This window comes from Panthera uncia, chromosome F2 (assembly GCF_023721935.1).
Source record: "Panthera uncia isolate 11264 chromosome F2, Puncia_PCG_1.0, whole genome shotgun sequence".
Lineage (NCBI taxonomy): Eukaryota > Metazoa > Chordata > Mammalia > Carnivora > Felidae > Panthera > Panthera uncia.
The window spans coordinates 29,008,768-29,025,920 of NC_064812.1; the positions used below are offsets into that span (position 1 = coordinate 29,008,768).

Genomic DNA, 17,153 nt, shown 5'->3' on the forward strand with positions numbered 1-17,153 from the left:
TTACTCAATAAACAATTTTTTTTTATTTTCCCCTGTAGTTTCAGAGATGCATGAAATAGCACTGTACTTTGTTAAAATGAAATGTTAAATGCAAACATTTGAACACTTACATGTTGCAAATTACCAAATGGACAAGTAATTTGGGGGAGTTTGAGAAGTTACATTTATTATGAATAATGTTAAATCGATGTCTAGATTTTATCTAAACTTCACAGCCCCAGGAAATATAGTGAGTTTCTCAAATTAAATGGAAAGAGCTTCACTTTCAGTTTCTACCATTTGGCTCTTTCACAAATCTGCTTCATTTTTTGTGAAACATTTTTGTGATACTAGAAGGAAAATATGAATCATTCTCATGTGTTAAAGTATCTTGGGCCAGGATTTATTAGAACGTTGGCAAAGACTTTATCTGCTCTGTCTTCACGTACAAGTATTGGCTGTTTCCTCTTGGGCTGATAATGGCACAGATTCTCATTTACTTTGTGGTCCATTTTCTTCTTATTCATGAATCAGCTTTGATTAAAGGTTATTTCAGAAGCCAAGCAGGTATCATCAAAAGACACTTTTGTGGCAGACAAATAAGTGTCAGTGACAGTGATATCATCAAGCTCTGTGCTGAAATGATCTGACTCCTTGATGACACTGTAATTTAGGGCCACACTGTAGTTAGCGGGTTTCTCCACTGTCTTCTGTTTGCAGTTGCAGAGCTTTCTGAAGGCTGCACGGAATTTCTGGGACATGAGATTATAAATCACTGGGTTGATGGCACTGTTGAGATAAATGCAAATTCTGCAAAAGAGCAAGAACCAATTTTCTTGGAAAGGGCTGGAGAGAAACGAGTTGACAACGACAAGAGTCCTGTAGGGCATCCATAAAAGGGCAAACAGAATTACAACCACTGCCAGCATCTTGGTGACCTATGGAGAAATAAAGAGAAATGCACTGCAAACACAAAATGAAAACAGAACAAACAAATGAAAATAAAAACAACTCCCTCCCCCCCACCCCCCTGCAATTAGTTCCCAAGATGTAGTCTGAGACAAGGACTTAAATGCAGGTGGTTTATTTGTGAGATCATCTCAGGAAGCAGGATTAAGGGTAAAAAAAGAATGTGATGGAAGAGGAAAGCTAAGATGGGGTGATGGCTCCCACTGTGCATTTCAGGATTATCTTTCCAGGGAAAGAGAGGCCCTGGCATCTGTCCACTGGCTGCCATCTCCCTTTTGTTGAGGAGTGCCCTTAGGGGCTTTAACTGGTCCATACATTCAGAATTCTCCTGCTTGGAAACTCCTGGGGGCTTTAGAAAGAAACTTGAGGCAGAGAAGCTAGACAGGGGACAGTGAACACCAGAAACAGGATGCTCCCTGCAAATAGGAACCATCCACTATAACAATGGCTGCAATCAGAGTCCAGCTGAGAGAATGTGACACAGGCCACCATAAATGTCTGTGACAAGTGTTGGGAAACCTAGGGTCTAATCCCATCTTTACTTACCTTATATATGGCCCTGAGAAATGATTTTAACCTAATAGCTTGTCTGCAAAATGGAGCCAGTATTGCTCCCTTAAATCCAAGGAGGAACGTAATAGTTTGAAAAGGAGAAAATGTCTTTTTAGAAAGCCAATGGTTATTGAATGTCTACTATGTGCCAGACACTAGACTAACTGCTTTGCATATGTCACTACATTTAAAAAGCTGAAAACACAGGGTGCCTGGGTGGTGCAGTCAGTTAAGCCTCTGCCTCTTGATTGTGGCTCAGGTCATGAACTCACAATCATGGGATTGAGTCCTGTGTTGGGCTCCCCACTGGGTGTGGAGTCTGCTTAAGATTCTCTCTCCCATGCTTGCTCACGCACATGCTTTCTCTCTCTCAAAAACAAACAAAAAACCCACATTTAAAAAAAGAGCTGAAAACCTTCCAAATATGTATGGCATCTTCCATTTTTCAAGTTAGAAAACTAACGTGTAGGTGCTGGTGAGTACTTTGGCAGAAATGGCAGAGTCTTAGAGTTGGGATCGGAATCTAAGTCAGCCCAGATCCAAAGTTTTGCCCTTCTCAACTGCACAACTTTCCTTCAGCGTAAAGGGAGATGCAAGATGGAGAAAATAAACTTTGAAATTTTACGTGGAGCTGACCCTACTCCTAAGAACAGTAATGCACAGGAGCTAGGACAATAGGTAGGATGGACTTGATATCCAAGATTGCCCAGGGACAAGATTACCAAAGAGCATCGTTTAGAAGATTCTTCTCTCACCTTCATGCTCGGTGAGCAGCTGGGGCTTGACCTGGACCCAGAGTTAGGTCATTTGGCTTTGTCTATATTATGTGGTTTTAAGACCTTAATGAAATCATTCATCTGTACTTCAATTTCTCTATCTGAAAATATGCCTGATCATAGTGTTTCACTTACGTCATAGAGATATTAAGAAAATAAAATTTAAAAATAATGAACATGTTAAGGGCTTTGGAACTCTAAACCACTATGAAAATGCTATCCTTTGATTAGTGACAGTATAAAGAGGACACAATATTTCAATTCTGTGAAGGGCATATTAAAATTGTAGCTGTGGTTATCTTTTCGGTGGGGAAGGTAATTGATTGCTCTTCTTCTAAAGCAACACTTTACACATTTAAAAATAAGTTTTCAGGGGTGCCTGGCTGGCTCAGTTGGTGAAGCATGTGACTGATGATTTTGAGGTTGTAGATTTGAACCCCATGTTGGGTGTAGAGATTACTGAAAAATAAAAAAAGGCTTTAAATAAATAAATAAGTAAATACATACATAATTTTCAGTTATTTTTAGTCTCTCACAGAGTTTGAGAATTTTCAGCTTCCTTGGCCCAGACCTTCTAGATGTTCTGAGCTTGAAAACTACCCCAAATGGAAGGAACTGATTCTTCCCTCCTCATCCCTCCAGACTTCCCAGCTGTTTTACTGAAGTTAATACCAGCAGCCTCTATCTTGTTCTGGCATCAAGGGGAATCCTGTTTTCAGAGAGGGCTTTTTAAAGTTCTTTAGTGTAGAAATAAAGATTCCGCATCTAGACATCTACTCTGTCATCAGTATCTACTATAAATTCATCTCCCTACCTTGTAATAGAATCTATACCTGGTAATAGAATCCATCAGGGTCTCCTGAGTTGGAATACCTCCTTTTATCCCTAGCACTTAAAAAAAATTTTTTTTAACATTTATTCATTTTTGAAAGAGAGAGAGAGTGTGTGAATGGGGAAGGGGCAGAGAGGGAGACACAGAATTCAAAGCAGACTCCAGGCTCCAAGCTGTCAGCACGGAGCCCAATGTGAGGCTAGAACTCACAAACCGTAAGATCATGATCTGAGCCGAAGTCGGCCCCCCAACCGACTGAGCCACCCAGGCGCCCCTATCCCTAGCACTTTTAACCTTCTGACACTGGGGCTCTGTTTCACTCTTAGCCATATCTCTTTTGCCTCAGCTAGGAATTCCCCTTGCATCCTACATTGTGGAAGTAGATACTTTCTTGCTGTTATTCTTTCCAGATCTATAGCAACTGTCTCTTTCCTTGACTCTCCAAATATCATCTATGGCTACAAATAGCCTTTGTCTGTCTTTCTTTCTTTCTTTCTTTCTTTCTCTTTCTTTCTTTCTTTCTCTTTTGTTCTTTCTTTCTTTCTTTCTTTTTCTTTCTTTCTTAAACCATTACAATCTCTTTTTGAACAACTCCTACTACTTCCTTGCAGTGATACCTATGAGCTATCCACCTCCTCTCAGGTTCCTGTTTCCTCCCTTCTAGGGCCATCTTATCACTTTCTTGAAGCTCTCCCTGCCCTCCAAGAATGGTCCCATGTCCCCTCTTCTGCTTCACTCATTGTACCCTGAGCTTCTCTTCAGACTCAGTGCAGAGTTAACACTTCATATTTTGCTCGCTGTGGGTAGAGAAGTTGTTCCATGAGATGGTGTAATTTTCACATTGGTTCATATAATACCAAGTAAAATATTCCAGAGATTCTGACTTCTTTCAGAGATAAGAAGGATTTACTCAGTCAAGAGGTTAACTGAAGCCTAATGTTTTTCTAAGAAGATTTTTAAGATTATAAGTAAATACTTTAATTGGTCCTAGGAAAATCACTTAATCCAGTGATAAGTATTCTGTGCTTCAGAGGGAGCTACAGTAATTATCATCTTTATCATCATCATCCCTGCCTTTGTCTTCTCTCTAGTACTCCAGGTTCTCTGACATCAGGTCACTGCTTCACACTCATTAACATCTTCCCACTCCTTGCCAAGGACTCAGCATTGGATATTTGAATCTGTGCTTCCTGAACGATGAGATTGGTACCATCACATTTAAGTTCTTTATGATGGCTCATCATAAAGGTACGTAAACATTATCTTATTTAATGCTTATAATAACTCCATGTGTAAGCTAGTGTTAGCTCCATTTTGCATATTGGGAAACTGGGGTTTAAAGAATCTGTGTGATTTGTCTAAGGACACTACATGAGTAGTGAGTGACAAAGTTGTGACTCAACCTAAGTCTACTTAAGCCAAAACCCACGCTCCTTCCTTTATACGTTGCACTCTCTCTCTCTCTCTCTCTCTCTCTGAAAGTCTTTTGCATTTCCAACTATGAGATTTCTACTGGGTTATCCCCATTCTGGTCACTTAAACCTGTAACTTCTTCTAAGTATAAATCCAAATACTTATTGCTGTTAAATTTCCAACTTAAAGGTTGAATTTCATCTGCCTTTGTGTTTTTCTCTACAATTGTCAGGTGAAACATTGAACCCACATTTAATAACTACCTACCTGTTTTCACTTAATGTCACTGAGGGAGCATTGTTTTTGAGAAAAGCAACATGTTTCAAGGTTAATATTTCTGTCATATGCTTCCACAGTTCCCCTGGAAAACTTTGACATCACTACCAAAACTTTTTATTGCAATGAGCTATATCTGTCCACTTCTCCAATATATGGTAATCTTCTTCAGGGCATGCGTAAGTTTATTAATTTCTTTGTCCTCAGGGATTTAGTACGGTGTGTGACATAAGATAGCCCCCAGTAAATGCTGAATAAATTCAGGCATGGAAAGAATTATTTCAAAATATAGCCATGATCCTTTTCTGGATTGTAATTCTCTAACATATTGTTAGGGGATTTTTGCAAACATTTGACTTTGTAATATTAAAAAATCTGTTTTAAGTGGAGATTGGTTAATTAATAAAATGAGTTCTAAATACATTTCGGTTTTTGTTGAAATAAATATATTTTTAAAAATGTAAGGAAGTGTGGAGTGAAATATGTTTCTAAAATTGATGAAATGGAAAACACATCTCCAGTGGGATAATAGAGAATACATTTAACTCCACTTGTAATTATTTTTAGTTAATTCCCAGAATTTTTTATTGCATTTAATCACTTTCTAAAATATTCATAAGTTTTTAGTGTAACCATAGCTTGGATTTTAACAGCTCTTATTTAGTATAGAAGCAAACACCTAGGAAAAAATGTCCTGGTGTTTGTCTTTCATACCCAATTAATTTCACTGTGGTTGTTGAAGTTTTAGTTTTGTTGCTATTCCTTATCCCAAATAAAGTGACAAATATGCAAATTTGAAAATATCTTTGGGCCATTGTTTTTAAGCATTGACATTTTTGCTAGGGCAATATATGGGATATGTGATAAGGTGAAAGATTGCTTCTTTACAAGCCTCTGTACCAGAATGTGAAGGTCCTTGAGAAACAGTATGACACAATCTTCAGGGAAAAGGATTTCACAACATACTTTTGATTGGGAAGGAATTTATCCATTCATTTAGGAGATTCATTTGTATCCCTACTGGGTGCCAGTCAATGTCCTGGCTCTTGAGGATTTGACGGTGGTCCAGAGAGACCTTGCCAACGGCTTCACATACCTTATAATCTGATGGGCAGATAAAATACATCGTGATGAATCCTAAGACAGAGAAAAGTTTTGGTTCTATGAGAGTACCTGATCTGGAATTGAGGTTGAGTGGTGGTTTGTCACGGTTTTCTGGTCTCAGTGACATCTAAGCCAAAATCTGGAGGTAAAGAGAGGCAGGAAGACATTGAAGACACTGGATGTGTATGGTAACCTGGAGGCATGAGATAGCGGGGCATATCCTGGGGGCCCGAAGTGATTTAGTATGCAAGTCCCAATTGCAGATCACGTGACTAAGTGGAGCTCTCTCTCTCTCTCTCTCTCTTCCTCTAGGAAGATTTACAAAAAGCCATTATTTTTATTACATTACAAAAGCTATCAGTTTTCTCTGATGAGGTGATGTCACACTGTGGGGTGCCTGGCCTTCCATGGCTAGGCCAGAAGGAGAGATGGAGCTGCCAAAGGAGACACAGTGGTAAGTTCTGAAAATGTCAGCTCCATGAAGCCCCATTAGTCAATGAGGAGGTAGGCAGCCATTTTTGCACAATATACTGAGGGCATGAAAAGGAAGCTGGAAAAGTCAATTGATTAAAACAGTGTTTGGAGAGAGAGGGATTGCATACAGAGATGGTTGAGGGGAAGAGCAGGGTGGGAACAGGAGGAGCTAAGCAAGGGCCTCTGTCTTTGGCCACCATGGTGAAGGGTTATCTTTCTCATGAGGATCAGCTTGAATATTTTAAATCAAGCCCTTCTAGGGGTGCCTGGGTGGCTCAGTCAGTTAAGCATCTGACTTTTGCTCAGGTCATGATCTCACAGCTCTGTGCTGACAGCTCAGAACCTGGAGCCTGCTTCAGATTCTGTGTCTCCCTTTCCCTCTGCCTCTCTCTGGCTCTCTCTCTCCTTCGCTCCCCACCCCCACCTGAAAAATAAACATTAACAAAATTTAAAAAAACAAATCAAGCCCCACTATTTACACTTTACTTTTCACCGTAATTATGTGGAAAGTGGCATACAGTGTTCATAAAAGAGTTTGGATTCAGTCCTTTTCAACACATCCTTTGTAATCATTATAAAGCCTCTAGATAAAGACTCTAGTAGAGATTTTCTTTCTTTCTTTCTTTTTCTTTCTTTCTTTCTTTCTTTCTTTCTTTCTTTCTTTCTAATGTGAACCGCACAAATTTCTATCTTCTGACTGTTAAAGTTGAAATTATGGTTCCTTCAGGAAATACTAGTTCAACTCTGCATATATGTGCTGCATGTGAAAAACCAGGCCTTTTACGTTCTTTATTTCAGCCTGCTAAGGATCCTTGTATTACTAACTACTATCCCATGTACTATGATGTTTACTATAAATTCTAAAACTATTAACTAATGTTTGTATATTGTTTTTTAAAAAGTGTTAGATTTATGTATGGGAAAGTTGCAAAGATAATGCAGAGTTTCCATATACTTTACACCAAAGTCCCCTGTTATTAATACCTATCATTAACACACCTAAAAGTGTGGTGCATCTGTCACAATTAACAAACCAATATTGATAATTTTTCTATGGAATTAGTTAACTTCATACTTTATTAAAATTTTATTGGTTTTTCCTGGTTCACTTTTTCTGTTCCAGGATCTCGTCCAGAATATCATGTATTTATTAATCATCACATCTCGTTAGGTGCCTTTGAGAAGTGACAGTTTCTCGAACTTTCCTTACTTTTGAAAAATACCAGTTAGGTATTATATAGAATATCCCTCAATTTGAGTTTGGCTGATATTTTTCTCACACTTAGAATGAAGGTATGGATTTGGGGGAGGAGGGCCATAGAGGTGAACTCTCATTCTCAACACAATACATCAAGGGTGCATGTTATCAGCTTGACTTATGACTAATGTTAACCTCATATTTTGTTTTATTGAGACATAGATTACATATAATTAAATTCACCCACACTTAAAGTGTATAGTTCAAGTTTTTAGTATACTCACAGAGTTGTGCAACCATTACCACAACCTAATTTTAGAACATCTTCATCATTCTGAAAAGAAACCCCGCATCCATTACAAGTCATTCCCACCTTCCCCAGCCCTAGGTTGCCCTAGGCAGCCACTAATATATTTATGTCCCCATAGATTTGCCTATTCTGAACATCTCATATGAATAGAATTAGTCTTTTGTGGTATGAATGGCTTCTTCCACTTAGCATAATGTTTTAAGGTTCATCCACAGTTGGGGCATGTATTAGTACTTTATTTATTTTTATTGCTGAATAATATTCCACCCTATGTATATGCTACATTTTATTTATCTGGTCATGTGGTGGTTTGCACTTTTTACCTGTAATGAATAATATTGCTATGAACATTTGTGTACAAGTTCTTAATGTGGATATGGGTTTTTATTTTTCTTGGGTATATACTTTGGAATGGAGCTGCTGGGTTGTATATTGCATTTTAAGTTATAAAGCATTCAAGAATATTAAACATTTAATCATTAGAACAATTCTGAGAGATAAATACCTGGTGAAAAATACTAATTGACTTTATAGACATATCAGGACTCAACAAAGATACAGAATAAAGAAAGACAAACCTAAAACAGTTGGGATTAGTCTTAGGCTGCTCTTGAAAATTGGAGAACAACAGCAAGACAGAAAAACATGAGTGAGAGAAAATGGATATTTTTGGAGAAGTTTATTATTTATTTATACTTATAAAATTTTCACTTATCAGGTTAGCCTGTTTGGAGTGGGTTCAAGAGATGGTGGAAGAAGTGGATAGTGACTATAAAAATATTTTTTGAGAGTTTTGCTGGAAAAGGGACTGGTAATATAGAAGAATTGCCAGAGTGGGATGCAGAGTCAATCGATTTTTTTCAAAAATAGTAGATATTATATCTTTGTTTACTGAAGGAGCAATCCCACAGAGACGGGAAATTTTGTGATCCAGGAGAGAGAAAAAGAAGACAATTGGAAGAACTGTGTTCATGAATAGGGAATAGTACAGGGTGCACAAGTGGTGAGGTTGGCCTCTTCTCAGACATATACATGAAAACACTTTTTTAATATCTTCCCATTTTCTTCTTAGCCACACTCAGTCTAAAAGATCAAGATAATGCAGGAGAAAAATGTCACTTTTAAGTCAATACCCTAAATACTGAATAGGGTTCTAATAGCAGCAAATTATTTACTTCCTTGGAATTAATGAAGTACTTTCATTGTCATCAAGTTATTTTGTATTTTTTCCCTATGAAATCTGTAGGACAGGTGTTACTCTTCCCATTTCATTGAAGAGGGACGGAAATTGAGCTCAGAAAAGTGCAGAAATAAGGTCATACAACTCGTATATACGTATAAACAGCAAGCTAGTTATTGGACTAAGGTCTTTTGAGGCTACAGCTAGTTTTCTTTCTAGATAATTCCAAAAATCAACATGTATAGTGAGTTGAAGACTTCTATTGTTGTAAATAATGTTGATGAAATATTTGGAAAGCATAATATTATTGGCAGGAATCATTGGTAGCCCTAGGATTACGTGTGTTTTTTTGCCCAAAATTGGAGTGCTACATTTAGAAAGTATTGATTAGGGAGAAGACAGTTGTCATAACAAGGCAGATAGGGATACTTCACACCAATCTACTTCCTAGGGAAAAAAACCAAACAATAAAATTTAAAATGAAAAAATGAAAAATTTAAAATGAAAATGGAATAAAAAATAAAGTGAACTGAAAACTTCTATTTCAGGGGTCACAGTGCAATTAGCATGTCATTTGTGAAGATCTGGTTACATGGGATTTGGGGACATTTTGATTCATTATCAGAGATTAGTTTATTAGTCTGCCCAGGAAGTCACAGGGAGTTAATTGATACCTCAGTTCTCTGGAAGATTTTGTTGGAATTCTTGTACTGATTCAGAAAAAATTCTGACTTTTGATTTTATGTTTGATTCAGAAAAATTCTGTGCATGGTCATGGGTCTTGCTATTATCTAGACATTCTTCCTTGGGAGAGAATTGTGGTGGCATAGTCCTGTATGTTAGTGAGTGGCAAAGTGGAGTGAGTACGGAGGAAAGAGTTAGGGTTGGGGTGCAGCGGCTTGGTTCCACAATCCATCTCTGAGGAGATTGGGCACATCGTATGACCTATGTCTGAACCTCATTTTCCAGAGCCGGTAAATATGGAATCTATATTTATCTCAAAAGTCTCTCCAGTTCCAACATTCTAAGAAGATATAACTTATATATTACGGTAACATAATATGCAGACATATTTGTGCTCATTTTCACATAACTGGGGGTTATTTGGGGGCTGTAAGGCCAGGCAAAGGGAAATAGTCCCTGGAGCATATGTATCCATCAAAGTGCTGATAAACTATAGGAATAAATTCAATTCCTAACAACAGTGATTGTCAGTCATCATCTTAATTGCTGCATTCACAGGGAGGATTCTCTGAAGTTTCCTGAAGTGCTGAAGAACTTACTAAAATTCATTTTAACTTTCTATAGCTAATTAAGAACAAGGTGCATCTCTAGACCCAAAACCGTGGTATCCTAACCTTATATTATTTTCCCTTAAAAATTTTTTTTAATATTTATTTATTTTTGAGAGACAGGGTATGAGCAGGGAGAAGCAGAGAGAGAGGGAGACATAGAATGCAAAGCAGGCTCCAGGCTCCAAGCTGTCAGCACAGAGGTGGATGTGGGGCTTGAACTCACGAACTGTGAGATCATGACCTAAGCCGAAGTCAGATGCTCAACTGACTGAGTCACCCAGGCGCCCCTATTATTTTCCCTTTTAAAGTTTATTATAAGTGGGGTACCTGGGTGGCTCAGTCGGTTGAGCGTCCGACTCTGGCTCAGGTCATGATCCTGTGGTTTGTGAGGTCAGGCCCCACATCAGGCTCACTGCTGTCAGTGCAGAGCCTTCTTTGGATCCTACGTTGCCCTTTCTCTCTGTCCCTCCCCTGCTTGTGCTTTCTCTCTCTCAAAAATCAATAAACATTAAAAAAAATTTTTTCCTTAAAGTTTATTATAAGTGAAATACTGTTGAAGAAATTGAGTTATAGAGAAGTATTGGGACATCACTTTAAGAAGAAAGCCAAATAAGTGAATCCTCTTTAAGGAGTACTGTCAATGTATATATGTATGCATGTATTATTATCATTATTATTGTATTTATTTTTAAGGAATACTGTCAATCTAAAGACTGAAGCTTTGAAAGGAATGCTGAGCCAAAAATTATTTAATAACAGGTACCAGGGTCCATTCAAACATTTGGCCGCAATTAAGTGGCAGAATATAAAGATTTCAGGGCAATCTTTTTTTTTTTTCAATATATGAAATTTATTGTCAAATTGGTTTCCATACAACACCCAGTGCTCATCCCAAAAGGTGTCAGGGCAATCTTAAATACTAGAAAAGCTTTCTTAAAACTAAAACTTTAAACTAGACTTAAACTAAATGCTTTCTTAAAACAAATCCATGTAAAAAGAGATGACAACCATATCAGTAACTTGTATTTGAAGATATTTACCACTTTTATAATGAATGATCTTCACGAGTGTCATCACAGGTAACTTTAATTTGTGAACCATACGCTCTTTATTTGTTTTGGATCCCACATTCTATAACACCAAAGTTCTGGTTTTGGCTTCATGACCAAAGTAAATCATCAACAAACTTTTATTGGATCTCTAATACATAAAAGGTTGGGAGAAGTCCTTAGTAAATATGCCTGCCACATAATGAGGGCTCAATGTACAGTCGAATCATTACTGAGTAAATACTTATTTTTCTTTAATATTTATTTTTCACATCTGTTAAAATATAATTGAGAAGGCATTTATGGGTTTAGGACTCTTTAAATCAGCAAAGTGCTTTAGTTCCTGTACTTCTGGCTGGAATATTCCCAATTTCAAAAAGCGTACTCCTTCTGGACACATTTTCTTGGTCAATGAATACAAAACCGTTAGCTTTAATATTCTAATGCCATTCTTTGAAGAGTAACAATATGTTCTGTGTTTGGATCCTGTCCATGTTCTCCTGCACTGCTGCATTTTAACAAAGTGTTCTGTTACTGGGAATATTTTGCTCTCAGATGGCCTTCAGCAAAGTGATCAATGACCCCTTGCATTTTGTTACATTAATTGAGCCAGTTGAGGAATATATTCGATGAGACAATTATATAAATCTGAATTTAAGTAAGCGTCTACACTGATTGGGAGCTCTGGGATTTTCCTCACCGAGAGTGTTCTGTCTGCTTTGTTTTGACTTGGAGCCTGGCAATACAGTTTTTAAAAGACAGTTATAATCAATGTGGGGTGCTTCATACTAAGGAGTGAGATCATTGGTGAGGTTTAAAAATTAAATGATGGGGCCACCAAAGGGCTTGGAATCAACTCAAAGTCAGTTAAAGTACAATAAAAGTGAATGAAGTCTGAGTGGTGATTCATGGTGGAGAGACCATGGAATGTCAAATCCTGCCTTGTGGATTACTAACAGATTTCTTGGCAAGAAGCCACCTAGGCAGGATAACGCATGGGTTCTTTATTCCACCTGTGAAGTACTATATCTAAATATTCCATTAAGAAGAGTCACTCTAGCTAGAGGTACAAAGTATTTTCTGAGCTCTATTCTGATTAAGAATGTCCATGGAAAACATTAGCAGAAATTCACAGTAGAGAAAGCTTGGTTGTATTTAGTGATGCTTGAGGAAGGCGTAGTGATTAAGGGAGAAGTAGGGATTAAGGAAACAAATAGTGGCACAAGATTTTTGAGTATAAATTTGCAAGTGTGGTGTATCCAGTGAAATTGAAAGAAAACTTTCCTCCACAACTGTATAGGTGCTGAGAAAATGGACTTGTCAAACAGAGCTGTTTTCTGAGTAAGACATTTGTGGAGACAGGAAATTGGGCTCTATACCCCGGGGTGGGGGGCGCTTCATGGGCCAGTGTGGTCATGAGCTGGCACTGCCCTTGGTAAGATACCTGAGCATGGCTGAGGGGTGGAGTTATAGAAGGACATACTTCCATGTAGAACACCATGTGACCGTTCCTCTGTGACATCCACAGTGCTCCAGAAAATTTACAGAGCATCACCAAATACCAAGTGTGAGGGCACTTCTTATGGGAAACAGAGTTCTGCATCCAAGTCTGATGTGGGACGAACCCTCAAAGCCTGTACTTTCTTTCATGAGCAAAGTTAGAGAGAGGTACAGACATGTGAAGAGTGGAAAAAAGCGATGGAGCACTGAGATGTTCTAGTTAGTGGAACTCGAGTTCAGGGCTAAATTATACCAAACCTCTCAGGGCAAGAGAGACACTGAGTAGCTGTAAGCCTCATTTTTTGAGAAATTCTGAGAGTCTCTGTTAGAGGAGCACTGTGCAGTATTTCTTAACATGTTTCAGTATGGAGATAGGAAAACGGGATGAAAGTGCAAGGCATTCTTTACAAAAAAAATTTTTTTAATGTTTATTTTAGAGATAGAGAGAGAGACAGAGCATGAACAGGGGAGGGGCAGAGAGAGGGAGGGAGACAGAGAATCTAAAGCAGGCTCCAGGCTCTGAGCTGTCAGCACAGAGTCCAATGTGGTGCTCGAACTCACAAGCCGTGAGATCATGACCTGAGCTGAAGTCACTGCCACCCAGGCGCCCTGAAAGTGGAGGGTATTCTAATCTAGCAATAGGAATTAGCAGGCGAAAGGGGAGTAAGAGCATCCAAATATATGCAATGCCTACTGTGTGCCAGGCAGTGCGCTTGGCATTTTCTTCCTAAAAGCCCGACTTTGTCTGCACTTTACTGGACAAGACTGATGCTTAGAAAGTCGTATGCTGATGAATGAAAGCCACACTTTAAGGGCATGTGTATTTCACTGCAAGTCTCCCTATTCTCTTTACTATAAGACCTTGAATTTGGGGGAAATTTTTTTTAAAGTTTGCAAAACCAAAAAACAAAACTTGGGTTGAAAGTCGGGAAGTGGTGAAGGCTGTAAGAGAGTGGAGCAGGGAGAATGAAAAATGAATTCCTAGTTCCACCCAAGGGTTTATGCCTCAGCCCCTAACAGCGATTCCATTCCTTCTGTGCCACTAAGTTCTGAGGGAGCATGTTTTTTGAATGTTTCCGATTTAGGGGCTCTTCTGCTAACAGTGGAAAACAGCCCAGGGCTAGGTAGCGTTTGTAGCTAGCCTTGAGGATTTGCTATAAAACTTCCCACAACACCAGCAACTACTGTGGTGTGGAGATTTCAAGGTTGGTTACAGTCTGATAATTGGGAGTGATGAAAGGCTGGCTCGGTATGTTTTCTTGTTCATAGGATGCCGATGTTTGGAAACATGCTGGGAAGGGGAAAACTCAGCCAGCAGAATTGGGATTCAAATTATAATAACATCTCAATTTAGAAAATAAAATGTCACTCTAAATTCTTTCAGTATGAGCCATACTGGAACAATGCTACAGTTCATCTGCTGTGGGTTGAGTGTGCTATTTAGCTTCTAAATGTTCTGGAACTTCAGGTAAATTATTGACGAATGGCTAAGCATGTGGAAAAGCCTGCCCTACTGCCTCGCTTGGGTTTTCTTACCTTTGCTCTCTAGAATGTGTTTAGTTCTTCTGGTCATTTTTCTCTTTGGAACCAGACCTTGGAGATTCTGAATGAGGCATCTTGGTTGGCTCTGAGCTGAGAGTCCAGCAGCAGGCTCTAACACTTCTATGAAGGTATCGGTCCTTTCCGAGGGAGCTATTTCCCAATCTCATCTCTCCCCTGTGCTTCCCTGGCCATGCAGCCTGGTGAGGGTTGACACCATAGACAGTGACACACACACACACACACACACACAGTCCCTCAGCTCACCCAGCAGGGGATAGGAAATCAATGAGAATATTTTAAAATGTAAAATGTGAATGATGGAGGGGGAGAGAGGTAATCTCTAAATAGAAGTAAAGCTCTCAGGGCTGCCAAAGTTTTAGTGCATATTTAGTTGTCTTGCTCCTAAAGATCTTGGACATAGTACCTCATCATAGGGTTGAGAGCACCTGGAAGGCAGCCACCTTCTTCTCTACCTGTGTCTCTCCTGGGGGAGACGGCCTGTAGCATGCTTGGGCCTGTCAGGAGTTATGGAGCTAATGTTCCAGCTGTCCCAAAAGAACTCACAGAAACAGCCAAATAGGGAAAATACATTTCTTTTCTTCAGCAAATCATAAATTCAGCACCCTTCCTTGATTTTTAGCTCTCCGATGGGCTAAACATGGGACTCAGAATCAGATGATGTGGTTTGAAATGTCAGCTTTACCAATCGTTGCCACTCAAAACTTGCTGAGCCTTGATGTCTAGTTAATAATATATGAGGATTAATTGCAAGGAGGATGTGAAATCACATTGAAACATATACTAGACCTTTCTAATATGAGGTGCTGTTACATCCCTTATCCTGTCTTGAAATGTGCATCCTTGGTAAGGGGTGCTAACTTTATCCCTCCTTGTTAGCCTAACAGATTGAGTGGAGCTACTTTGCATTTATCTGCTTTTACTGGTTTGATTAAAAACCTACATGAGTCTACAAGGCATATGATGCAAACCACAGCATGCTGGGCCTAAGCTATGATGCCCACGCTTTTATCACAGATTATTAAATCATTAGAGTTTCTTTTCAGTGGTCTTGTCCAGGTTGTGTTAGTATAGTAGTTGATGGAACAAGCTGGATTCTAATTCTAGTTCTGCCTCTCTCTAGCTATATTGGGCAACATATCTCATGCCTGGAAGCCTCAGTATACTCACCTGTGAAATAGGACTAAATGTAAAGAGTACATTAAGTAATTTAGGTAAGGCACCTGCAAAGAGTATGGTCTTCAATAAACAACAGATAATTTTAACTATCTCTGGGAAAAGTGGAGGATTTAACCAAACAGCAGAGAAGACTCTGACAACAACAACAACAACAACAACAACAACAATTCCTTATTGTATGCAACAGATCTTAAACATAACACCAGGGACTTTATTGAATTATTTAATCTTTGTAGTATTTATCAAGTAGGTATTATTTTCATTTTATAGATGAAGAGAAAGAGATCCAGAGAAAAGAATATCAACTTTCTAGGGAGTGGCAGGTACTAACGTTTCCTTGGGTTGTTTTCTCACATATCTCTCTGTTTAGTTCATGTGTACTAACCATCCCATTCTGAGAGGATGCTATAGCTTCATTTGTTTATTTGTTTATTGTCTCTTTTTCATTCTTAGAATGATAGCTCCTTCAGGATCCCTGCCCCACCTATATACATGGAGCAACATGAAGGTCTGGCATTTAGTAGGTACCATGAATAATCAAGAAATGAATGAATGAATGAATGAATGAATAAACAATTAGCTAATGCTATTCTAACTTTTGCTTCTTCCATGCAGTTCCATCCACATGGTTGTTTGGTACTTCCAGCCCTAATCACAAATGTCATTGTTATTTTAGGTCTGATTTCTTTTCTGACACATAAGATCTTGCTGGCAGGAATCATGTGCACTGCATATTTTTATCTCTAGCCTTTGAATCAAGGTTTGGCATAAAAAAAGTGCTTGGAGTAAAAACGAAAATCAAGAGGAGTAGGGGCCAATATGGTGGAGAAGTAGGGGGATCCAAAGTTCCCTCCTCTCACAAACAAAGCAGTGTTGAAGCTAAAGGATTTTGAACTCCAAGAATCTGGGAGGAAAAGAGACAGTCACTTCCAGGGACCCACGGGGACAACCTGACAGGCCATAGGTGTGTGATTGTGAACTGGGAGAGATAAAATAAATGGATCCCCTTCTGCGGAGAGACCAAGGAAAGAGAAAGAGAGTCTGGGGAAGCATAGAACTGTATCTGGACAGGAGAGAAACCTCCGGCTGGGACTGAGGAAGATCCAATCTCTAACTGAGGGGCTTTCTCAGGACTGAGGCTGGCTGCCCGGATTGTGCCCCTGGCGAGGAAGGGAGCCAGTCCCAGCCTGGGTGGCTATGTCAGGGGTGCAACCCACAGTAGGAGAAAGTGATCCCCTCCCTGGAATGCTGTGGGACAGAACAAAGCCTGCCTGTGTCTGTCAGCCGGGGACCACACATTGGGCCGCGCAGAGTGGTGCTTCCCCAGTACTGGGGCACGTGGAGCAAGAGTTTGAATCCCAGCTGAACACCAGGGCACAGGAGTCCCTGGAGCAGGACAAACTGCCTGGTTTGCACCCACAGCACAGTAAGGATGGCACAGAGTGGTTTGGACACCTGGTCCGTGGAGGAAATACTAGAGGGGTCGCCATTTTTCTCCCCACAGCAA

General features: G+C 39.3%; 1 protein-coding gene across 1 annotated transcript in view; it reads right to left on the minus strand.

Moving 5' to 3' along the window:
* Positions 1-476: 476 nt before the first annotated feature.
* The window catches only part of TRHR (thyrotropin releasing hormone receptor), a 45,837-nt gene continuing 29,160 nt past the window's right edge, over positions 477-17,153 (minus strand). Inside the window, exon 3 of the mRNA XM_049633006.1 lies at positions 477-917. Coding sequence (XP_049488963.1) covers positions 510-917 — 408 coding nt within the window. The 3' untranslated portion in view covers positions 477-509. The remainder of the gene's footprint in view (positions 918-17,153) is intronic.